Consider the following 25,314-nt stretch of genomic DNA (forward strand, 5'->3'; position numbering starts at 1 on the left):
TCAATGAAAAAAGCACTTTTAAGGGCTTTTAAAAAAGGAAAATTGAAAATAAGCACCTTTAAGCACTTTTTAAAAATGCTACGCACCATGATGTTGTGTTAAAAACCGCACCTTTTCAACAAAATTGCTACTTATTAAAATATAAGTTTAAAACAAAAATGAGAAAAACACCACTATTTTTAGTCCATGCCATTTCAGAAATATTTAATAAAGTTGTAATACAAAGCAATTATTCTAAAAAAAATAGATATAAAATACTCATATGAAACATTAACTTTCACATTTTATTTCAGATTCATTAATTTTTCTAGAAAGATCAGAATTTACATCAGAAATATCAATATTCATACTAATCTTCTCATTTTCTTCAACTAATTCAGTAACTTTTTCACCGGCATTAACTAATTCAGATGCTTTATCACAGTCTTTAACTAATTCAGTCTCCTTATCTACAACATCAGTACTAATGACGTTTAATGCATTTTGTTGATTCGCTTGCACTAGCTTAGGAGGTAACATAGATGGTGGCCCAGCATCTCTGACATCATAACTGTGATGAGGCAAAGTTTGAAGCCACTGTAGCATACTATACAATATTAAGGATAAAAATATAATTTATGTTAAAAGTGACAATCCACAGAAATTTCAAACATGCACAGAGAACTGTGGTGGCTTAGGGGCCTACCAATGAGGTTAACCAGGTTTGAATCCTAGTGATGGCTGGTCAATACGAATTCCGCACCCCCGTGCTAAATATTCCTTTGTGGACGTAAAAAATATCCTTAATGGTAGCCGGATCATGGGTGTTGGCTATCAGGCTAAGCATGGGAGGTTTTCTCGCCATGTAACGCAAATGAGGGTTAGTTACACTAAAAAGTCCTAAAGGAAGGCAAATTTCTCCTAATACTTGATCCAGGAGTTCTTTTGTCTTCTGAATTGGGTTCAAAATTACAAGGATATGGAGTTGAACATTATTAGTCGTAAACCCAAAATTAGGTGGGCTACTCAAATAGGTAATAGATAATAATAATAGGTAGCATTGCTTCGTACCCATCTCCATCAAAGTTTTGGTTTTTCAAACATATTGCCATAGCTATGTAGGAAGACACATACAATAGCAGATCTAGAATTTATTCAATGGTTTGCATGAAAATATTCAACATCTTCGTATAACTATTTATATTTATTTATGTTATCCATGTGGTTACTCGATAAATTTTTTGTTTGATTCGCTGCACAACATAAGACTTTAATTTTTTTAAAATCTACATATAATTTTTGAACAAATTAAACCAAAGAGGTGTTTTTAAACCCTTACAAAGGAAATAAAATTTTTCTAGACCACCTAAATAAAATTGTTTCTAAGCAAAAGAAACAGTCCAAGTTATGCTCATAGTAACAGGGTTTTATATAGAAATTTTTATTTTAAACCAACCATTAAAAAAATCCTTTTAAACTCTTAATATCTAAGAATTAGAGTTTCTACTGAACAATAACTTTGGTAAAAACTTTATTCAAAGTTTAAATTTAAGGTGCATAAAGTAGCAAATTCAAAATAGAGATTGTAAACAAAATCGAGATCAAAGTAAAATAATAAAAATTGCAAGAAAAAATGTTAGCTACAACGCTTAAAATTTCTATCGCAGTTATAGAGTAAATATTAGAAGAAATAAACACATACCAAGCTAATTACATAAAAGATACAAGATATGATTAATTTTTCAATTTCAAAATAATAAAAGGATACGATTTTTCTTCTCTTTCAGTTTTGGCTATATTTGCACAAATTTTCTCTTTTTTAAAAGTTTCAATTACATCCTAAAATAAATAGGTTAAAGAAAACTAAATATATATTTTTCACATATCAGTTGAATCTATATTAAATTTAAAATATTATATATTAATTATATTACATGTTAATAAGTACAGTGTCACCCCCTTTTTATGTTGTCCGTTTTATATGTTATCCCGCTTCCTACCTCATTTTCCACAGGTTCGTGAAAATCACCTATGCCGATAATGTTAAATTATACCGGATTTCAAGTTAGACATTTTAGGAAAATAATGCTTTATAGGTTTTTTTTTAAACTGGTCAAAATTATTCTCTCTTTTTTTTTCTTGCAAAGCTCGTACAAACTTTTCTTGAGTTTTCTTTTGCTCTTTCTTTAAAAGAAAAGAGAGATAGCTTTGTTTATTAGCTGTATGTAGCTTTTCCGACATTCTCTCGAACATATTGTCTCTTTACCTGTGAAAGGGGATTTTTCCCTTTGAGTCAAAATCAGAAGGGTGGTGGTAAGGACAAAGCACAGGAAGAAAGGTTAATGAAAGTATAAGAGCTTAAGATTTAAAACTTCCGAGCAAAATTTTTTTCCAGCAAACTTCAACCTTTGAATAATTCTATCATTCAAAGAACGCTATACTTAACAACTGGTTAGGTAATCATTTCCATTTTTTGATTCCGGTGACTTCAAAATAATTGACACGGAAGCCCTGAATTTGATTTCTACTGCGTTGGATAATGTCAACTGAAATGCATCACAAATGGGTTTAATAAAGTTTTTCGGGGATAAATTACTTTTATGTATCCAAAGAAACAATGGCATTTCGGAATAAAATTGCGTAGCTGAAAATCTTTTGAAGTCGACTGTAACACATACATCCCATTACTTTTTAATTCTTTTAATATCTTATTTAATGTTTATTCCCAATGAAAGTGATAAAAATGAGCAGGGGGATGTACCCACAAGTGATCAAGAGTTTGAAAGCAAGGAAACTCAAAACATTTGTTAATGTAAACCATAAAAGAAATTTACATGCAATAATAAGTATTGAGAGGGATATTATTGAAATTGTATCTAAAAAAAACTGTGTAAAGACTACAAATTTTTCCAAGTGTTTTCCATAAGTTTTCCATAAGTGTTAATTTTGAAGAATATGCTTAAATTTTTTTAATCCCAATTTTACGCTTTTTTAAATGTTAGTCTGATGGAAGATGTAAAATTAGGGTTCCACTGTATTATATATTACACATTAATTACATACTTTGTACTGGTCCCATTTTAAAGGTTCATGAATACCATCAGAGCCATATTTTGTATCATACCAATCATAGTGGAGTTCTTCTAACATTAAACCAAGGCCTGGAGCTTTTGGAATGTCTATCTAAACATACATAAAATATTTTTTTTCAGACAAGCACAATTTTGATAGAGAAATATGAATAAAATCTAATTGACATTTAAAGTAAGGAGCATTAAAAAAAATATAGATACAAACATGATGAAGAGTCGTAATTTATTTATTTATATTTTTTAATCACAAGGGTATTTACAAACTCTGTTAAAAAATTTTTCAATATAGCTCATGAATTAAAAAAAATTTAATCATCGATTTTGAATTTAAAAATTAGTTTTTATTATTAGCCGTCAATTGCAACCTTTGAGCAGTCTCTGGATACGTAAAATAAAGATAAATAATTTGCAAAAGAAGTAAATTTCAACTATTTTATGTCACAGATGCAGTAAAAACCTGGTGTTTAAGAAGTGTTTAAAAAAACTTCAATGTAAAATTAATTTGCTTGGAAACATAAACCATTTCTATTATAAAATAGATTTGAATTTGAGTCTTACTCGAGTTAAATAGAACATTCTCATTTAGTGCTTGATAGTGACTAACACTTTATTAGTTGTAACTGAAAACTTTGAATTGAAGGAAACGAAAATATTTGCGTCTCTTTTTGCTAAAATTCAACATTACTGTTCAGCAGCTGACCCGGATTTCTAAGAATATGTTGGAAAATTTTAATAATTTTTTTATGATCTTCTAGTATTCCATTTTTTAAAAATGTTCGGCAATCGATACCTCGATATATTTCTTTATAGTATACAGAGTTCTCATTCTAATCTTCAAACTTTTGTTGGCTTCCTCTCTCTCTTTTATCTTTTACTGTTTTTTCTTTTTACAATGATCAATCTATTTTCCGTATTGTGCTTTCTTCTGCATCTCTACGCTTTTTTTTTTCATTTTGGGTCATGACACCAAAGATATTATAGTACAGAAATGATCCTATCTGCTATTGTGACATTTGTATTTGTTTAACTTTTTTTTTTTACTTTTATTCATAATTAGTACTATTTTAATCCTTTCCTTATTTGAAAAAAAAAAGACGGTTAGTATTGTCAGAAAGAATGACAGCATTATCTGAGAAATACAAGCTAGGAAGATTCATCTCTGTTAGGGAGAAAAAAAATTATTAGTCTTTAAAAAAAAAAAAAAAATGAAATAAAGTACAAAATAAATCAAAACAATAATTTAATTCCTTTTCTTCCAGATTGATTATGTTTTTTTAGTTCTTAATTACTGAATTCTAAAATATTTTTTAATACATAATAATATGGTTCTAACTTTTCCCATTTTAAGTTAACTCAAAGTCTATATACACCATCTGTAAATCTTCCAAACTGAAAATGTTCAAAAATTAATACAAATTCAAGTATAAAGAAGAGGAAGACATCATAAAGTCTGAAGAGAAGGAAAAGAGATTTGGATGGTAAAGCTCAAAGTAAACAGAATGGATTTTCCTAATAATCACTATGAATCTTCTAGAAAAAAAACTTTTCTAATGAGTCTTTTCAATTCAGTTGCAATGTTAGTTTTGCCCACAAGTTTCTCTGCACTACATGTTTTTAGAGCTCAAAAGCATAGTATTATGCTCCGAAAACTCATCAAACGCTCCATAACTCATAAGAGAAGAGAAGATAAGATACATTTTAACTCTTAGATAATGTCTAAATACAGAACTTAACCAAAGAAAATAAAAAGTAAACTGTAAAGTTGAAAAATATGGAAATGCTTTTGTAACTGACAGTAAAAACCGGGAAAAAGTTAAACTCCATTAAAAAATACAATTACTTTATATTGATTCATGCAATATTCTCACATCTTTTGACATGTTTATTTAGTAAAAAGTAAATATATGAAAATAATTTAGCTCCATTAATGAGTTTGATAATGCAAACAATGTTTATGTATACAAATGAGATAAAAATTGCAATGTTCTAAGCAGTCATTAATAATTAATTCTCCAAAATCTGTATTGCGACTAAGGTAATATTTTATACATAAAAATATTATGTCATTAAAAAAATATGTGATAAATTGTGAAACACTGAAATTAGAAAGGCAAATAAAATGCAAATGCTGTAATAAGAGACTGTCTGAATATTTTCGATATAAATTTCATAACATGATTTAAGTTCTTTATTTTCATAAAATGACCATAAGCAAAATAAATTAGAATATTTGTTAATTAAATAATGTAAATCAAATATTACATAATAATTATAAAAGCTGAACTTCCAAACATAGAAATAAAAACTGATATTTGTTAAAACATGCACTTTCAAATCATTTTTAAATACACAAATTTTAAAACAAATAAGTACTATGAATTTTAAAAAAAAACAAAAACATTAATAATTATATATATAAAAAAAAAAAATTTGAAGTCCCCTTCAAACATATAGATAAAAAATATTTGTTAAAACATGTATTTTCAAATTGTTTTACAACTTAACAGTACAGTGATAAATATTGTTAAGACACAGATGAAATATATAAGTACCATAAACAGTAACAAATATTACTAACTTAATCATGTGCAAGTTTAAAAGAAAACTAACTAGTGTTGTAAATCATAATTCACGAAAAAAACTATAAATATACCCTTTCATTTTCCCAAGTCTTTTTTAAAATGTCCTCACCAGTCAAATTCCTCATATATGCAATAGCTAATCCTACCATTTTACGAATCTGATGCAACATGAAGCTCTGACCTTTCACTTGAATAACTGTAAATTCTATGCCATTGGATTCAAACGGAGAAGAGCACTAAAATTTAGAAAAAAAATATGTAAATTTAATTGGATTTTAAAATAAAAACAGAGATTTAAGATAAAACACAGAAAATTATATAATAACAAAAATAAAATAATAAAGAAAAGATATTAGAAAGATTTTTACTTTAATGACTTCAATCAGAAATACCTATACTGGGTTGCCACTCATATCTGGAAAAAAATATTCCCTGTGTTTTTCCTGTACATATTATATATAAAGAGAAAGCACATATATAAATATTTTTATGTATACATATTTTTTGCACATATATAAAAGGAAGATATCATTCATTGTGTTCATGTGTGAGCTATTTCAGGATATTTAGGGTATCTGCTATATTTTCGATTCTCGAATCTGTGACTATTTCTAAGAATTTTTCATGACTTAACAAAGTTACTATTTTCTCTGACAAAAACACAACAATAAATTTAAAAAAGCATTTATAATAACATTAATTGAAATGATAGGTATAACCAAAACTGCTATACTCTGCATCTTCATATTTATAGATATTAAATTTAAAAAACAGAGTCAAGAAAGAGTTAAAGCAATAAAACAGCGGGGAAAAATACAAAAGTAAATAATTTCTTCTTCTTCTGCAGAATTACATTCTAAAGATACTTTTCTTGTTCATCGGAAAGGAGAGAAATACTCCCGATTTTTCTGTTCTCATTTCGTAATGAAAAAAAAATTGCCAATGACTGGCTTGCTTCAGATAGAATTTTAAATTGATAAATAATAATAAAAAAGAAAATTATAATAATAGAAATTCCGACATCACAGAAGTTTAAAATATAATTCACTCTAAAAATGTTTTTACTTTCATTTTTTGAAAGAAGGCCATAATTTTTAAAGAATGTGATAAAAACATTTTATGTTTCAATAAAATATGACTGTGAATGGGGATTTTGTAACAAATCCAGATATTCGAAGCACAATGAAAAGGGGGGTGGGGGTGAATTCCATTTTCAAAATTAGATTTTTCGGGGACCCAAATCCAACTTTCCCTAATATTAAAAAAAAAAAAAAAAAAAAAAAAAAAAAAAAAAAAACAGTTAAAATCTGACATTTCATGACAAATTTTGTTCAATACCGAAATTCATGACTTTCCAGGTGCGCAAATATCCTGGATATTGATACTAGCTTTAATTGCTGGAAATAAGAAACAGCTCAACCTACTTAAAACAAATAATAAACAATAAATTATGTTATAGTATAATATAGATGAACTATCATCTTTAAATATCCCATACATGGCCTTTTTTTAAAACACCGAATTAAGAAATAAAATTTCCTCAATTTTCCAAGTTAGTAAGGAAATATTCAAATTGACCTGTTATTTCAGGTGATTTATATAAACAAATGTTAAATAAATGTTAATCTTCATAAATATATGTATAAAAATTTTAAGAACATAAGAAAAAATTTGTTTTTCTTAAGAACTCTTAAGAACTAAGAGAAAAACAGAGACTAAAGTATGAGAAACTATATAAAGATTTTTTTTTTTAAAAAAAGAATTATTTTTTTAATTAGTTAATTTAGTTTAGTTTAAATTGCTTAGAAAAGATTTTTTAAATTGTTTTAGCTCTTGTGTTTTACTATTTTCGAAATATATTAATTTTGAGTGAATTTTATTTCCGATTTAGGTACATAATGCTTATTGCTAAAAATCTAAATTTTATGAAATATAGTTATAAAATACCTCAATGTATTTAGGTACTATTCATTAGTGAATCAATTTTGCAGCTTTGTATACAGCTAAAAGGCAAACAGCTATTTTATTCAAATTTGTTTTGATGACTATTTTGTATTTTTTATAATATTTTTGTTTGTTGCATGAAAAATTATTTGAAATCTATTCATAAAATAAAAATAAAAAAAATTATTAAATTGTTTTTTGGGAATATAAAATTATAGAATTAAAATAAAATAAAAAATATTTATTAGTTAAAATTAATTTCATTTACTGTTTTTTCTAAAAGATAAAGGAAAATTAAACATTTATTTAAATTTATTTTTCCTAAAACAGGTTAGCAGCTAAATTTTTTAAAGTAGTAAATTTGTAATGAAATTGGAAAGAAATTTTTAAATAGCAGTTATATATATATGTATATATATATATAAAATCTTTATGCATATTGACATTTTTGTAATATCCTAAATATTACTAGAAATACTTTTAATACGAAGTTTAAAATACACTTGCATTAAAAAAATACTTGATTCGATTTAATATTTAATATTGCTATTTTTGTGATACGATTCCCAACTGGTAACCCTTCTCTAGATTGTTCACACCCTTCTCCCAAATGAAGGGTAAGAGTATCATCAAATACCAAGTAATAAAAGTGGAGCCAAAAGCAAATTCCTAGTGAAAGAACACAATTATTTTAAATAAAAGTTATTATTTTAAAAATATTCCTTAATCAGAAGAAAAAACTAGTTTCAAATCAGCTAAACTAACCTCACAAGACATCATGTATCTTTTGCAACTTGGATCACCAGGCAATCTGTAAATAATTAAATGAAGAAAAGTAAATTCTAATTTTATGCATTAAAAGTTTAAAATTTTTAGAAGTACGAGTAAAATACTACCATACCTCCCAGATGTAAAGTTGTAATAGTTATGGGTTCCTAAAAAACTCTTCAAGAAAACATTTACTTCTTGAACTCTTTCATCTACAATAAAAAGAATGATATTAAAAACCAAAAGCACAGTATACACACCACTAAATATTTGTACAAAATTTTAGAAGACGATCCCTCCATTCATCAAATAAAAAATTCATAATATGATTTACATATTGTTGATTGAAATCGATTATTTTTAAAATGAGATTAAAGGGATGATCAACAATTTTGAAACTAAAAGCATCCACCCTATAAGGTAAAATTGAGACCCGAACCTAATGTTTTCTAGAATTTTAATAAGCGATTAAATAACTATATTTAGATTATGAAAAAAAACAACAACACTGGCATTGGAAAATAAATGTAGCATGATCAATTTTCTTATATAATGCTAACTTTTATAGGAAAAATGTGAAACTCTAACACAATGTTTGTGAATCTCAGATGATTGTGAATTAATTTTGATGTGATATTTGATTTTTTTTCTTTGGTTTGATCATTATTGAACCCTTACCAATCAACTTCCTTAAAAAAGAACTTCTCCAAACTTTCTCAGAAACTTCAATTCATTGCTCTAGAATTTTAATTGCCCCCAATTAATTTTTCTAATTTTATCAAACCACCTTAATTGAAGAGAATTGATGCCATCAGGATATCAGTCCAATATGAAAGTCTAGCAAGTCTTTGAGTAGATGTGCTAGTGAGAGAACAAGTGTCTGTTTTATATGTAATCAAACTTTCTTTTTCACATAGAATATTACATTAAATTTTAGTATGATCAGGGTTCCTACACTATTTTGAGGAAACAATATCCTGACTTTTGCAGGTTTTTCCTGACCTTTTACAATAAAATTCCTGACCCGCCGTTTCCCACTCCAAAAAAACTTTTAACATTGCGGTTTCAATTAGTAATAATCTGCTACTTAGTCATAAGTATCATATATTGAATAGGATAAACACTTATATATTAAAGTGGAATTGCATAATAGCACTTTATATCCCAAATTATATTTTCAGAAAACTTGTGAAACATATTTTTAATTATCATGATTAGATCAAACTTTTAGTGTGTTTTTGTAGTTAGATAAAAAAACAATTTAAATAAAAAGATAAAGAAAATCTGTTATGGAAAATTATGGAAATATTATTTTATTTATTGTTAAGTGGAACCAAATGCATGAGTGTCGTCAGGATATAAAGGGTTAATCAAATCTGCGAGATATGTATCAGTATCCTCAAATAATATTTACTTTTAAAACATGCTAGAACATTTGATATATTAAATTATTAATTTTTAAAAATCAACAATTCACTTCAAACTGACTTTTCTTTCAAAAGATAATATTGAAATATAAAGGGGAAAAAAGTCAAGAAAAGTTAATTATATACAAATAAAAATTCAGTTTGAAAAATTGTGCAACTTGTGAGAAAAATAAAATCAAAAATATCTTTCTTTTTTCAGTATTTTTAAATTTATTTCTGTAATACTATAAGCTTCCGGAGAAACTCAGGGGCTCCTATGTTATATAATATTTCTCAAAATATTTTGTTGTTTGACAATTTCTGAATCAAGAACATCCAGTTCTGTTGCAGCAGTTTTCGTCAATTTAGATTTTCTTAATTTCAAATCATCTATCTTTTCTTTTATTGGTTTTCTAGAAATTTCAGTTTTTTATTCTTTTCGTTTTTCTTTGGCTTCTAATGCATGTTTCCATCTTGTTCTAGATCCTTTTACAGCATCTAGCAGTTTCTCATTAATGTCTATGTTTTTTATTCCACTTATAAATGAAACATAATCATACACACGCCTTTGTGAAATAAGAGATTCTTCATTGAGGTTTTCAACCAATAAGCTTTTATTGATTGAAAAACCCCTTCAACTGTTGCGTTACCATGAGAGAGGATAGAAAAAATTTTATAACCTCCCACAAATTTTTTTTCTCCGTGCAAATATTTCGTAAAAAATTTATCTAATCTCTGTTGCTGTGGATTAAACTTGAAGAAACTCTTTTGCTCTTCCTTTTTTTTTTGGCAGCATCGCAAAACAGTAAAAATTCCTTTTTTGCTTTTTCTGCTGTTGTTTCAGCTACCCAGTCATTAACATGGCAAATTTCCAGACAGGTATTCATCCTTTGTTGAGCAATGGATGGATGTTGAATGATCAATTCTGGAACTAAACTTGAAATGCCATGAGTCATACTATACAACAATGGACTTTTTTCTAACTTGAAATATCCATTTTCTTTCTCACTAATTTTTTTTTATCATGTTCAGATATTTACTTGCTGCAAAACCTTTATTCACATTATTAACACTTAATAGATTGTCATTGCTTGTTAAGTCAATACTTGCTATTTTTTTTTTTTTTTGCAGTTGCAGCATTGTCTATAACCAACTTTTTTACACAACGCACAAAAGGTTATGTGTTAGTTATGCTGGAATATAAGAATGGACTGAGAGGTTTGGAGGTCTGAAAATTTAAAAGAAAAGGTTGAAATTCTTCAGAAATTAGCTAAAGAATGCTAATTTTGGTAGCATTATCGGATCCTTAACACAGTCTTCTACATTTTTTTATTGAGATTCCGGCTATCTGAGAATTTTTTTTCTCTTCTATGTACCTTTTAATGTTGTCAAAAATTAATAGGGCATGCTCCACACAAGGAAGATATTCAAGCCACCTGATTTGGCAGAACTTTTTTGGAAAAATGTTGCTACCAGATATGTCAGTATATTCTGCTCGTCTAACAGGACTATCTTTGGAAATATAGTACATTCCTCTCAGAAACTGGGTCACCTTCCATCCTATTTTATTGTGACCTATTTGAAATGCACCATGGATAACGTGAAGGCCACATGATCCAATATTCACCATCTTAGAAGCATCTTCATTTAATTCAATGCATGATTTTAAAAGTGTCAAAAACTTCCAATTCACAGCAGGACCATCCATGCTTACTTGCAATATTTTCTCAAGTGGAAGTGGATTAATACAGGCTTTAAAAATTTCCAGCATAATCTCTACAGTAGACTTTTGAAGAAATGCAGAATTCAAATATCGGGTGCAAACTTGTTGTTTCAAATCACACCAAAAATGAATGTGCAGATCCATTTGTCCCTTTTGTGCAATTTTGTTCAGTGCTTCGTCAAAACAAATAACAAATACTTTACATATTGAAAGCTCTGCTGTTTTTGGAGATTAAAAATTCAATTAATCATTTCATTTCAGAAGAAAATTCAACTTAAATTAAACGTATCTTGAAAAATACTGAAAAAAGTAAATATTGGTTAAGACAAATGTTCCATGTGCAAGAAAGAGGAAATTTTCTCAACTGTTGTCTGTAAACCAGTTATTCACACAAAGAGCAATAAACCTAGCAACCCTATCAAAAATTCCTTATCATTGGATAAACAAGAGGAAAATTGTTAACAGGACAGGTTCTACCAGGGAAAGAAGAATGTTCTTATGAGGAAATTACATATTTTGAAATACAGAATTTTTCATTAAAACTTTATTTTTGCCTGTCAGTTTTTGAATGAACTATAGTTCTTTTTTATTTTCCTAACTTTATGAATTTGTAAGAGAAATCCTGACTTTTTCCTGACTTTATGAATATGTAAGAAAAATCCTGACTTATTAGCTTAATTTTAGAATATCCCGACTTTTGCAGGTTTTCCTGACCGTGTAGGAACCCTGATGATGCTATTTTCGCCAAAATAACTCTTGCCAAAATTGAATGTGAAACACTGGCACAAATATATCAGAAAATTGTGAACTGATTTGGATGCAATTGCATCCATTTAAAACAGCTACATTGTTATTGATGTGATTGTTTATAATATATTTACAAAACATAAACACCTTTTAGTTTAACAGTGCCTCTTAGTACCAAAAATATAAGAATACAAAATATTGCTTATACCTTCTGCAATGTGTCAAATTCCTAATCTCTAACAAAAAGTTATGAAGGAAAAAAAAAATGAAAATCTTTAAAGAAAATTGGATAGCATAGACGATTTTTAGAAATATGTTTTTTCTTTTCTTTCAAAAGTGGCCATCTTTTTTGCATTAAAGCGCGTCACTTGACTAATTTTCTTACATTATTACTAAGTCTATGGAAAACTGAACTTGTGAACTAGTTTTGATAAGTTTTTTTATTTTATTTATACAGCCAGCTAAATCTGCATAATATTTGATTTAATTCTTTTAAATGCATGATTTAAGATCTTTATATTTAGCCTTAACATTACGCTTTATTAATAACAAAAATAAATAAATAAACAAAAACCCTTTTACTGATATAACATTGTCTTACAAGATTATAGTACTAAATGAAAAAAAAAAATTATTGATTCTGTATAAGATTTGATTTAATTCTTTTGAATGCATGATTAAGCTCTTTATATTGAACCATAACATTATGTTTTATTGTTATATAACAAAACAAAAAAATAAATAAATAAGAATAAAACCTTTTACTGATATAACATGACATTGTCTTACAAGAATATAGCATTAAATGAAAAAAAAAATTAATTGAATTTTAAATTTTGTAGGTATTTACCTTTAACCATAATAGTAAAAAATTAATTGAATTTTAAATTTTGATGTTATTTACCTTTAACCATAATAGTTATCATTAGTGATAAAAAATAAACAAACAATATGGACAAAACGATGGTTGCTTCAGATTTTTTAAAATATAGATTTCTTTTCTAATAAGAATTCCACCAGAAAAAGTTTACGAAGTTTAGTAATAAAAAGATATGATTTTTAAATTAAAACATTTAAAAAACTATACATTTTCATAATGAGAACTTTATTTAAATTTAAAGCTAAAAGCTTGCCCTCTTTACTTCAAAAAATCAGATAAAAAATATAATAAAAACAATAGCATAACAGCTTCAATCAATAAAAATATGAAGTTAAAACTCTGTTACATGAGTAAATATATATATATGACATTAAAATTAATATTGCGAGGACTACAATTCTAACTAGTATTTAGATTACACAATGTGAATAGCTCAAAAAAATATTTTTGTAACAGCAGGCTTGCCATAAATGATTTTCAGTGCAATAAATAAAAAAAAGAAACGCAAAGTCAATAACTACTTACCAGTTATACGGTATTCTTCTGAACTTCCCTCAACATTTGGGGCAAAGGCAAATGTTGGTAGCATATAAGAGTAAGTTCTAGCATCACAAGCAATTTTTGCATCGAAAGCCTGAGTTACTCTTTTATAAGCTACAAAAAGATTGAAAAAAATTTACTTACACTTTTAAAAAGAAAAAATACATTCAATTAATTATTCTCAAACATTCTTTAAACATTCATACACTGCAACAACTTACATAACTTGAAAAGCAGCTTTGCAAAATAAATTTTCATTTGGAAACTCATGAATTTTAAATTGAGATTTATTTTGCTAGAAAACATATTTTAGCAGCTACTATCTTTTTAATAATCTACCTTTTTCGATTTTTTTTTTAAAATAAAACATTTGCCTTAGCAGAACATGATGATATTGAAAATCTTTGTCATAGACAACTTTAAAATGTTTAAGAAGCCTCTACCCTTGCCATCTTGGATTCTAGGTTAAATTTTTATCCTAACAAACTATTGTAGATATAGCTTTTATCTACAATAGTTTGTTAATTAGATTTATCTACAATAGCTTTTAATTAGACAGTGCAATACCTTTAAAAAAAGGTAGAAAATAAAGGGGTCACTTTACAGATTAGGAGAAAAGGCATTTGATAATTTTTGGAACTTCGACAATTTTTCCTCAAAACTTTTAAGCAATAAAATATAATTTTGAGTAAGCAATTTAAAACTACAAAGTTCTCAGACCTTATTGCAGTTTAAATTGATGAAAACCGATGTGGATGACTCTAAAAAAATCCCTTTTTTACATTTCTTGAAATCTAATCTCATGGCATGGTATTTACATTTAAATTGATGAAAAGCAATTTGAATGAAGTTAAAAAACTATTTTTCCCTATTTTTCTGAAATCTAATCTTATTGCAGTTTAAATTGAAGAAAAGCAATTTGGATGACGCTAACAAAATCCACTAATGTTCATTGTACAAAAATAAAGATACTTAAAACTTATAATTTAAATATCTTTCAAAAAATGCTAAATGCAGACTTGAATTGGCATAATTTTGCGAGAAAAAAACTAATAGAGAATATAAAATAATGCAAAGCTTTACATTTCAAATTCTGATAGGTTGACGATCTTGGATTTTACAGGTATGGAAAGATAATGCCAAATAGAGTCATCATCAGTTTATTTGTGAAATGAAATAAATCTCAATTTGTTTAAAAAAAATCAGACTTATAAAAAATGCAATAGTTACCAACAACTCTAATTTCAGGTGGAAGGTACTGGTTGATTTTTTGTGGGAGGGTTTCACATATTTCTTTTAAGGGTATCTTTAGAGAGACTATGTTCCGGACTGCAGAAACACCTTTATCTGTTCGAGCAGCTCTTTGAAACTTCATAGTTTTTGGATGATTAAACTCATCTTCTAAGATTATATTGGCTTTTAGAAGAGCTTTTAATAATTCTTCTTCAACGGTATTTACATTTTGATTTCTAAAACAAGAATAAAATACAGCATTTAGAATATAAGAAGAAAAATTAAAAGATTTAGTTACTAAAGAAAAGCATCACAATAAGACTTTTAAAGATCTACGAAAGATCAATAAGCACATAATACTTCCACAACTACTTACTTATAATGGTTATTTATTTTGTTTAATTAAGAAATTCCCTTATACAGTAATATCTGATTTCAATTCTTTTTACAAAGTTCATATACAGTAGGGAACCGATTATCCGGAACGATCGGGACCATCGCTAATCCGGATAACTGATTTTTCCGGTTTTCTGAATCGCTACAAAAAGCCGTTCTTTTATTGTTAAGCCCAACTTAAAAAAAATATATATTTGGAAATAATCTTAAAAAGAAGGAAAAATTATCAGGGATGAGAGTAGTCAGAAAGTAAAAAAGAGGAAATCCAATATATATATATAAACGAAAATGTGACAAAAAAAGTGCGATTTTTAAACTTGTAAACCATGTGAATATAAATCCCGATATGAGACTTTTAAATCACGTAAATATGAAACTCTACATAGAATTTAAAAAATGCGAAATACAAATCATGATTTTTTAATTTTTTGATCACGATGCATAATTTTTAAATCGCGCGATATTACAACCACAAAAACGAATCACGATATTGGATTTTAAGCTCGCGTGAATACGAATTGCTACATAGGGCTTTAAAAGCTCGTAAATACAAATCGCGCTATTGATTTTTTAAATCTCGTAAGTAAGAATCGCAATGTACAATATTTAAATCGCTTGAATAAGAATCGCAATGTGCAACTTTTAAATCAGGTAAATACGAAAATTGATGATTGATATTAAAATCGCGTGAATAAAAATAGAGATATTTGCAGAGTCTGGACTTGTGATTTCTAAAAGGCTCATTTGTATTGTTTTTGTTTAGACATAATAAATAAAAATTTACAAGATTAATTGAATGAGCAAATAAATATTTTCACCGCAAATCCACCTCTACTTTTTTCCTCTTTTTTTGTTTGTTTTCACGCCAGAATACAAGAAGCAGCGACGTCTGAATTACGAAAATACGAGCTACCCAGTCGACGGATAAAAAATACGGAAAATCTTATTTTCTGTGCGTGAAATCGGAGAAAATAGCTAAAATAAGTAAAAATGCGGAAGGGTTAGCAGCTAAGGCGTTGATTGAATTTTCTGCTTATCTTTGAAAATCGTAAATAAATATAATTATTTTACTTCAATGACTGAACTTAAAAAAAAAAAACGGGATATTTATTTAAAAAAAACGAGACTTTTAGAGAATCGGAGTTTTTGATAAAAAGGCTGAAATTCGAGAGACAAAAAAAATCTCATCCCTGTATAAAGGTCAACCAGTTTTATCCCAAGGAAAGGATTTTTAGAGAAACTTCAGAGGGAGGAAAAGGGACTTCAATAATTTCCCTCCGCGGAAAATTAAATTCCTCATAAAATATTTTAACTTGTGCAAAAAAAAATTTCAGCGGAAATTAGCGGGAAAAATGGAAAAATCTGAAAAAAAGCGGAAATCCGCGAATCCGCGGAAGAATCTCATCCCTGAATTATGAAGTAATACACTAATAATTATTTCCAAAATGATGGTAAGGTAAACATCTTTCAAAAAAGGAAGAAACATCCTAAAATCTTAAAAGGAAAAAAAAAAATTAAAAATTGCGGGAAAATGTATCGAATTTTGTTCCGGTTTTTTGGTTTTCCGGTTTTCTGATTTCCGGATAACGGGTTCTGTACTGTATAACAAAATAAGCAAGAGAATTTTGAGATATGGCTACAAGACAAGCCTAATGCTTATGAAAATAATACACTTCCATTTTTGAGAACTTATAAGGACAAATTAAAGTGCAAAATCAAAAATTTAAAAGGCTATTTCTACCAGACTGTAAATAATTTAAATAAAATCATTAAAACCAGCCACTTAAATTGTGAGAAAGAAAAACAACATCTTTAAACCATCTATATTTTTTATATACCATTGAAAACATTCGTTAAATTATATTTGTAATAAAGAAGTTAATTTTTTCAAAATATAACTCACAACTAGAACAAAAAAATTTGTACAAAAAAATAGCAACAATGAAACTGACTAAGAAAGAAGTAAGAAAATGGCAGACAAACAAAAAAGTACTCGAACTTTGGAATAGAAGGAGGTTTGAAGGTAGGTGGGAAATGTAAAGAAACTTTTCTCCCCTTAACTTAAAAAGGTGAGACCTCCAGTGACTAAAACAATAAAACATGACCCGCTGTAACTTGATCCCCTCTCTTAACTGAGGAGATTTCCCCCCCTATTTTTACGTTGAAAGTGTCACATGCCCACCACAGGACCCCAAGATCAGATGTGACAACTGCTGTCACAGCCCCTGGGAAAAGGTTAAATATATTGGTAAACATTTTTAAAAAGAAGCTAATATCTGTTTATAGCCTTTTGCTTAGTTCTTAATAGAAAGATACTTTAACATTTCCTTTTATTAAAAAATATATTTAAATATTTTATCTAGATAATTTCATCACTTATAAGTGATTCATTTCATTATTATAACAATTCCTAATGTTTAGGGGCAGATGTTAAATGATTTTATATTACATTTGTAAAGATTTTGTTACATTTCCTCCATTGTCTTGTATGTTCTTAAGCTATCAAAGCACAATGACTGGCAAATAATGCTAGTGTAATCAGTAAGGACACTTTATTGCTTAAACATTAATTTTTGATTGGAAGTATATTTGAAGGCATGTAACTTAATCACTGTTAGTAATGACTTAAACTAATATGAAATTCAAAGATTATAATCTTTTAGTTTTAGTACAGTTATGTTTCATAAGTAGAATAAACTATGCAAAAGAAAAAAAAATCGGGCAGATATCGCAAATGATTATTTTCAATGAACTGGATAATTTAAAAAAAGAGTAGCTGGCTTCGACGACTAGCTTAGTCATTTTTCAAAATTATCTCGTACAACGTATAATTTTAATGGTAATCTAACTGAATGCACAGCGCAATTGTATTTAAATATTCTAATTCTTCACCCTGTCCTCCAATCCTAACACTTAAATTAGTTTTAAACAATATATTAATCAACTTTTTTCACGTCTCGCTGTTGCCTGTGGTTTTGCTCTTGTAAAAATACTTTGACTAGGATTTTAACTATTTTCATGAGATGTCCATGAACAATATTGTCAAAGTACTTTATGAGTTGAATTTCAGTAATTATTTAAAACCTGCCTAGAAGCCATTAAATCCCACAAATAACTGAGAGTATGAGATAGGGACATGTTAGCACAGTAGGCAGCAGATGTATTAAAATTATTTTAACCTCTATCGTGAAATAAGCGATTTCCACCTCTATTGTGAAAAAAAAAGCTCATCACAACGCTTCATTACATGCTGTACTACTTCCTCACACACATCCCAAGCTCTAACTTGAGCAATGTATAGTATATACATGCTATTGCGTAAAAAAGGCAAGCTTCATTATTACGACTTTTGATTAGAATTTTTAAAGCTGTTTTAGAAAGGATCAAAATTAAATTTAGATAATTATTTCCTAACTAAGTTTTTCTATAAAAATAGAAAATTATTCTAAATAAATAATCAACATATAACTATCCAACCATACTTTTATCAATACATAATTTAATACTTAAGACAATCTAACAAAATGAATAATAACTATAAAGTAGTAATAGATAAAGAAATATCATGATATCAAAGGTTTAACTGTAGATAATTACTGAATACTTTTTTATAGAAAAGAACATAAAAACTTTATACACAATAGAGTTTCTCACACAATAATAAAAATAATATGATTGATATTATGTAAATTATACCTCTGCAATCCATAAAAGTCCTTTCCTAAGTAACTCAAGAGAAGAACAATCTTCTTGGGTTTGCGAACTCTGTTAGAATTTTCAAATACTTTGTTCAGAACCTGCATTAAGAATAATTTTACTACATTAGAAGGTGAATCTTAAGGATCAACACACAATATAAATTCATGAAAACTCCCCTGAAACTCAATTTTTATACATATTCTTTCTACCAATAAGAATTCAGATTGTATAAAAGCGATTTGGTATTGTTCTAGAAGAAATGTTACTTGTTTTCAGACTACAACCCGTTGAATCCATATGGTTTTAGAAACTTGAATGACGCTAAATATTTCAGACTTTAATTGCATAAAAATAAAGACACACTTATTAAAATTAACTGTTACAACTAATAACTGTTTGTAATTTAAAAATCTTTTACAAGCTGTTGGTTGAAGAATTGTATTGGCTTAATTTTGCGAGAAAATATTAATAGAGAATCTAAAATATTGCAAGCACACATCTCCAATTCTAATTGTATAAAATCATCATGATCTGGTGGTGGCCTTATATTTTGGCCTTATATTATGTATCGAACGATAGTGCCAAATTGAGAAAATATCCATCAGTTTATTTGTTATTGTTATGTATGCAACCTGCTTATACCAGCAAGCCTGCCTGAAATCAATCAAATTTTTCAGACAGAAGGCACATTTCTTGTTTTCTCAGTTACACGATCTATGATCAAGAATAAGAGTTTAGCCACACAAGTCACAACCGTTTTATAAGAGAGGTCCCAATCGTACACAGGTCGTAATTTTGACCTGAACAAGAGAACCATCAATCTCCAATTCAGAACCCCAAGAAGTATTGATTTGTTATGGGAACTTGATGACTCCCTAAATGTTCATTTTACATATTTCACCATATCTCGAGAACTTTTTGCAAATTGCAAAATTTTTGTACACAATTATAAAATTTGTTTATCCCAAGATAATTCAATTAAAATTTTTTTGGTAAAATTATTAGTTTTTAGTATTTATTCAAAAATTACAGAAAAAAATTAAAATTATATATATTTAGTAAAAGTTATATTTTGCATGGAATTATCTTTGGATAAATGAATAAGATTGTATGCAAAAGTTTTTCAATTTGCTTAAAAAAGTTCTCAAGATATGATGAAATGCAAAAAAAGTATGACACCAGAAGGGGTCAGAAATCAGAATCCAGAAAAATGAGGTATGTTTATTTTCAGAAAGTATGTTTTTTATATGATTTTGTACTTTAAACTAACATCTACACTATAAGAAGTAGCCATATCAAACTCTTAAGTTTAGAACACAAAGTAATAGGTACAAAAAATCACACTTGAAAATAATTGTTGATTTTAAATTATACATATTTCCATTCATATCCTCTTAATTTGAATATTTTTTCATCAACATTATAAACAATTTTAAAAATAAAATATGGTTTTTATTTTTAAAACTGAAGAGAAAAAGTCAATTAAAGCTCTTATGTTTTGAACACAAAGTTTCAAGCAATAAAAAAAAAAATTAGCTAGAAAATAAAATATGGTTTTATGAAAATGAGAAACATTTGGATATAAGTAAAAAAGTTTGTGACAGTAATAAAGTTTGTAAATTATTTTAAGTACTCTTTGACTGAAAAGAGGTAGCCAATTTAATTTCTTGAATTTCGAACACAAACAAGAAAAGCTAATGGTACAAAAATAAATAAAAAGACTAAAAACCAACATTATAAGTCTACTATTTAAAACAATAAGTTCAATATAATAGTGTGTAAATAAAGTCATGAAAATCTACCAAAAGCATTGGAGGTATATATATGAAATGATAAAAACTTAAAAGATGAGGGATACTAAACCAAGTAATGAAGTAAAAACCAATTACAACAATGCAATAATCATTAACTAATTTAATCATACAATAAAGTGAAAAACTTCTATATCAAAATTTTATATATTTAATTTATATTATCTTCATATTCAACACAACTTTTTGAATTAGCATTTATAATTACCTGTTACGGAATATCACATCTTTTTAGCAACGAATTCAAGAAAAAACTCTCTTCTTACAAGAATCGTCATATTGGATTTTAAAACTGCACTAATATGAAACGTGGAAATGGATTTTTAAAATTCAAAAATACGAATTGTGATAATGAATTTATAGTTAACGTGAATACAAAACCCAATGTGTAGTTTTTAAATCACATATAAATACGAAAATCGTTATTTGATACTACAACCACGAGAATACAAATCGTGACATTGGATTTTAAAAACGCAAAAATACAAATCGTGATATTAAACCTGTGAACGAGAATCGTGATGTACAATTCTTAAATTGTTTGAATACGAATCGCAATGCGTAACTTTTAAATCAATCAGATAAATAAGAAAATTGATGTTTGATATAAAAATCGCATCGATTAGAATCGTGATATTAGCAAATTCCGGCGAAACTAAAAAATTCACCAAACAAAAAGAATCAAATAGGAGAAAAATTAAATGAATATTAACGTTTCATTAAAGGGAATTGGCATACTCTTTAAAATTCTGTTGGATAAGTTTTTAATTCGCGGAAGTTCGTGAGCCAATGGTTCTTGAGATACGCTGAATTCTGCAAATATTCGCAAAAAGGTCAAGGGCTCTGCTTCTAGTTTTTAGATATGGAAGAATGATACGAAATACCCAGAACTCCGGACTACACCGGGATTACAATCACCCTTAAACAAATTAACAATAAATACTACACAGCTATAAAAAATTCTACAAAAAGTAACCTCATTATCAGTTTTCAATTTTTTTGAAACTTCAGCATCTTCACTATGAGAATCTTCATTCTGTCTTTTAGTTGAATCCATATTGTTATGGAGAACCAAATTCAGCTTTTGAGAACAACAAGAAAATCGATAGCATTTATTGAGGCCTGAAATATCAAAAATTTACGCATGCATATCAAGCAGAGTTGAAATTAAGAAAATAAAGTCAGTGGTAATAAAGTCCAGTAACTAAAATATATTATTAGCCCATACTCATTTTCACAAGTTTTATTTATTTTCAATATTTAAATGTTATATCATTTATCTAAAATGTTAAAGGATGGTGTTTTCTACACTTAGGGAACGCTGCAAGCTCCATGCTGCCTATATTTCTGGGTTACTGTTTCCAGTGTATTTTAAAGTCATTTGGCTCACAATGTGATGATTGTGTTTTGAGATTTTTGCAAACAGTGTATTTGATTGCTTATTACTTATGTTTACAATGCAAAAGGTGCTAACACTGACGTAAGATGGTGCACAGCTTGCAACAAGAACAAACAGTAGGTAATAAACAAATGGAGAGAGGCCAAATCTGGACTGCAAAAAAAGGTGAGTTATTCAAAATCTAGCAACCATGTCACCTTTTTTAACAATATATCTATAAAAAACTGAAACAAATTTTCCCTTCAAACTCACCAGAATTACTTAATAACATTAATCTTATGAAATACGGCAAAATTTGAGCTCAGAAATTATCTAATTTACTTCTTTTATTAAAAACAAAATTATCTGTCTGAAAATATCACCTCACAGAATAAGTTGTAGTAAGCAGTTGCAAACTTTTCTAACCGGAACTGGAGCAGGTATTAAGCTCAAAATTGTTATTGTTTACATTCATATTAAAAACACCATCCATAAAGTGAAATTAAATGAAAAATTTTAATACAGAGAAAATATAATGCCATATATACAGTAAAACATGAAATTTTTTGACAAATACAGAAATTAAAACATGAAACTGAAAGTCGAAAAACTACAGACATTGATTGCTGGTCCTAATAAGATTTTAGTGGTCTCAGACCAATGTAACTTTTAATCACCGTTAAACATAAATAGCTATTTAATAACACAACATTAAAAAGTAGGTATGCTTTTAATATTATATAAATGAACAAGGTTTTTACTGAGTCTAAGACCTTTGAAGAAAAAACAGGATTGTAAAAATTATAACTAATTTTGCTTTAAAATTTTGCCTGCAAGTTGCATCTTTTAATTTATAATTTCTTTATGACACATTGACTGCTTCTGAAACAAGCAAATTTTTTTCCCCATTCAAAATCATAAATATTGTGAAAACCTTATATGCAAAAATAAACTATTGGCATAAATTTCATTACCATTCAAAAGTATTAATTATGAGAATAAAGGTAGCGATCATGTAAAGTAAGAATGTGGTGACTGAAATTTATCTATATCCTAATGATTTCAAAACAATTTTCATAAATTCTTTTACTTTAATATTCATTTAAAAAAAAAAAAATGATCATTATTGTAAATTGAACCTGCGAAATCTGTCTCTTAAAACAACAAAGTAGTACTAGATTTTTTTGTAGTTATTTAGTTAGGTTAATATAAGTCAAATAATGAGTTAAGTTTGGGTTTAGTTAATTTTGTATTTATTTAGTAAGTTCCAGCCTATTCAGTTAAATCCTTTCAGTTCATAATTAACAACAAAAACCACTGGGTTTGGCGTGCTTACAATTTCCAGACAAACATTTTTATTTCATTCTTTAATTTGAAATACCAAGTATTCTATAAACTACTGATTGCATGTTTTGTAATAATATTGTGTAAAAAAATTAGGAACATTAAAATTCAAGAGTAAACTTGTGGCAATGAGTACACAATAATAGTCGCAAAACCACATGGAATATTAATGAAATTTGAGCAAAATAAAGCAAACAAGAGGGGATATTTTTGTATTCTGATCTGCTGGACTACCTACAATCGCCACGGCACCGAATAGATTTTAAAAGTGCAAACATTTAAAAAAAAAAAGGTTTGACTGAGGGTGATACTATAAGTCATACTCTTTGAGTTAACCCATAAGTTGCCAAGATATGGCCAATGTTACGCTATAGATCACAATACGAAACATATTCAATAATTGAATGGTAATTATTTAAGTCATGATTCGTTTTAAGATACATGAAATGATGGGCAATTTAAAATTCGTTAGAAATAAATACCAGATATTTGATAGAAAAACCACATGAATTTATGATAGAGTTGCATGAATTAAACATATAAAAAAGAAATTGTTCAAATACCCAATGTGAAATTCTCCTGCTATAATACTATATTTAAAACATTGTGCATTAATAATACTATATGGAATAAGCGAAGGCTGTTATTTTAAAAATTTGTTCTGAAAAGTCCAGGTTTTACAATTGATTATAATTCTTGATCTGAGAGAAATTTTGATTAATTTAATATTTAAAATGAAATTTTCCAGATTGTAAAAGTAATATCACTCCAGAGCAGTTAGATGCAAAAAAGAAATAAATGAAAGATATAAAAATTTCGTTTAAACTATGTTTTATTAATTGTTTAATTATTTTTTATTATTTGCTTTTGCTTAAACTATATTTTATTACACGTTTCCTTACGGTGGGTTGTAAGAAACACAATTACCATTATTACTAAAGCCTCACCGGAGTAAATAATACTTGATTATTTTCTTACTGCCCCCAAAACAGATAACTACTTAACTTAAAAGAGAAAGAAAACTATCATAATTGAAACGGTCTTTTGGAAAGAAAATTAAGTAGCTAAAATATTTAGACTACCTTTTCGACTACACCGGAAAAAATAAAAAATTTAACATAAAATATTAAGAGCAAAATTGATTGGAAGCAATAATATGAGATTTTTAAAAAGGAACATATGATCTACAAACCACATATAAAACGTGTAATGAGCATAACCACAAAAGACATACATCTATAAACAAGTAAAATGGATCAGTTAAATGGTAATGATGTCAATTTCAATCGGCAAAATCTGAAAAAATTGTTAGGCTTCTTTCTGTCGTTTCAAAGCGATAAAATGTTAAATTTTTTTAATCAATTCAAAAAACCGTTTCAACAGTTTAAAAAATCTTGTATTTACGAACTTTTATGAATAGACAAATCATTCCAGTTATTTAGAAACAGATTTTTTGACTTAAGGCTTACATCGAAGAAAATAGAGTTCATATTTATCTTTACAGTTAAGGCTGTTGCTTGGGTGCCCGACTTTTTAATAAATAGAGGCATTTGATTGGTCAATAGCACCATCGCTTTTATCTCGTTTTTTCAGGTTTACTAGAATGGCCGTTTTAGCATTTATGTCTGGCGCAATTTTAATAGTACGCAATCTCGGTTTGATAATTTATTCAACTCAATTGAAGTACTTCGTAGACAAAGAATATAGAAGCTAGTATCCCCTCATTCATACTCATAGATATAAGGAACCCGTAAGAGGGAATGAAGGCCCTAACTTCCCGGTGGCAACGAAA

The 25,314-nt window shown here is 27.7% G+C and overlaps 1 protein-coding gene across 4 annotated transcripts; it reads right to left on the reverse strand.

Moving 5' to 3' along the window:
- Positions 1 to 263: 263 nt before the first annotated feature.
- Positions 264 to 25,108, reverse strand: Pus1 (Pseudouridine synthase 1). Of its 4 annotated transcripts, none has more exons than XM_087154203.1 (11): positions 24,931 to 25,108; positions 21,777 to 21,922; positions 18,987 to 19,087; positions 14,892 to 15,130; positions 13,647 to 13,775; positions 8,499 to 8,577; positions 8,363 to 8,408; positions 5,725 to 5,889; positions 3,043 to 3,162; positions 1,748 to 1,818; positions 264 to 586 (listed from the first exon to the last, which is right to left on the reverse strand). In XM_087154203.1, exons 1-11 carry the CDS (start codon positions 25,091 to 25,093, stop codon positions 271 to 273), a joined length of 1,575 nt encoding a protein of 524 aa, XP_087010329.1. In that variant the 5' UTR covers positions 25,094 to 25,108; the 3' UTR covers positions 264 to 270. The 4 variants fall into 4 exon arrangements, with proteins under 4 accessions (XP_087010329.1, XP_042898423.2, XP_071040129.2 ...); XM_043042489.3 differs by having other exon boundaries at positions 24,715 to 25,039; XM_071184028.2 differs by having other exon boundaries at positions 24,757 to 24,987.
- Positions 25,109 to 25,314: the final 206 nt, after the last annotated feature.

This window comes from Parasteatoda tepidariorum, chromosome 10 (genome assembly GCF_982258835.1).
Source record: "Parasteatoda tepidariorum strain Cologne lab strain chromosome 10, Ptep-v5.0, whole genome shotgun sequence".
Lineage (NCBI taxonomy): Eukaryota > Metazoa > Arthropoda > Arachnida > Araneae > Theridiidae > Parasteatoda > Parasteatoda tepidariorum.

Excerpts from the sequence above, each read along its gene's own strand:
- Pus1 (XM_087154203.1), bottom strand. The coding sequence starts at position 25,093 with ATGGTGCTATTGACCAATCAAATGCCTCTATTTATTAAAAAGTCGGGC. Across the intron at positions 13,776-14,891 it reads ACCTGAAATTAGAGTTGTTG|CTTATAAAAGAGTAACTCAG; the intron begins GTAACTATTGCA and ends ATCTTTTTGTAG. Across the intron at positions 3,163-5,724 it reads AGACTTGGGAAAATGAAAGG|ATAGACATTCCAAAAGCTCC; the intron begins GTATATTTATAG and ends ATGTATGTTTAG.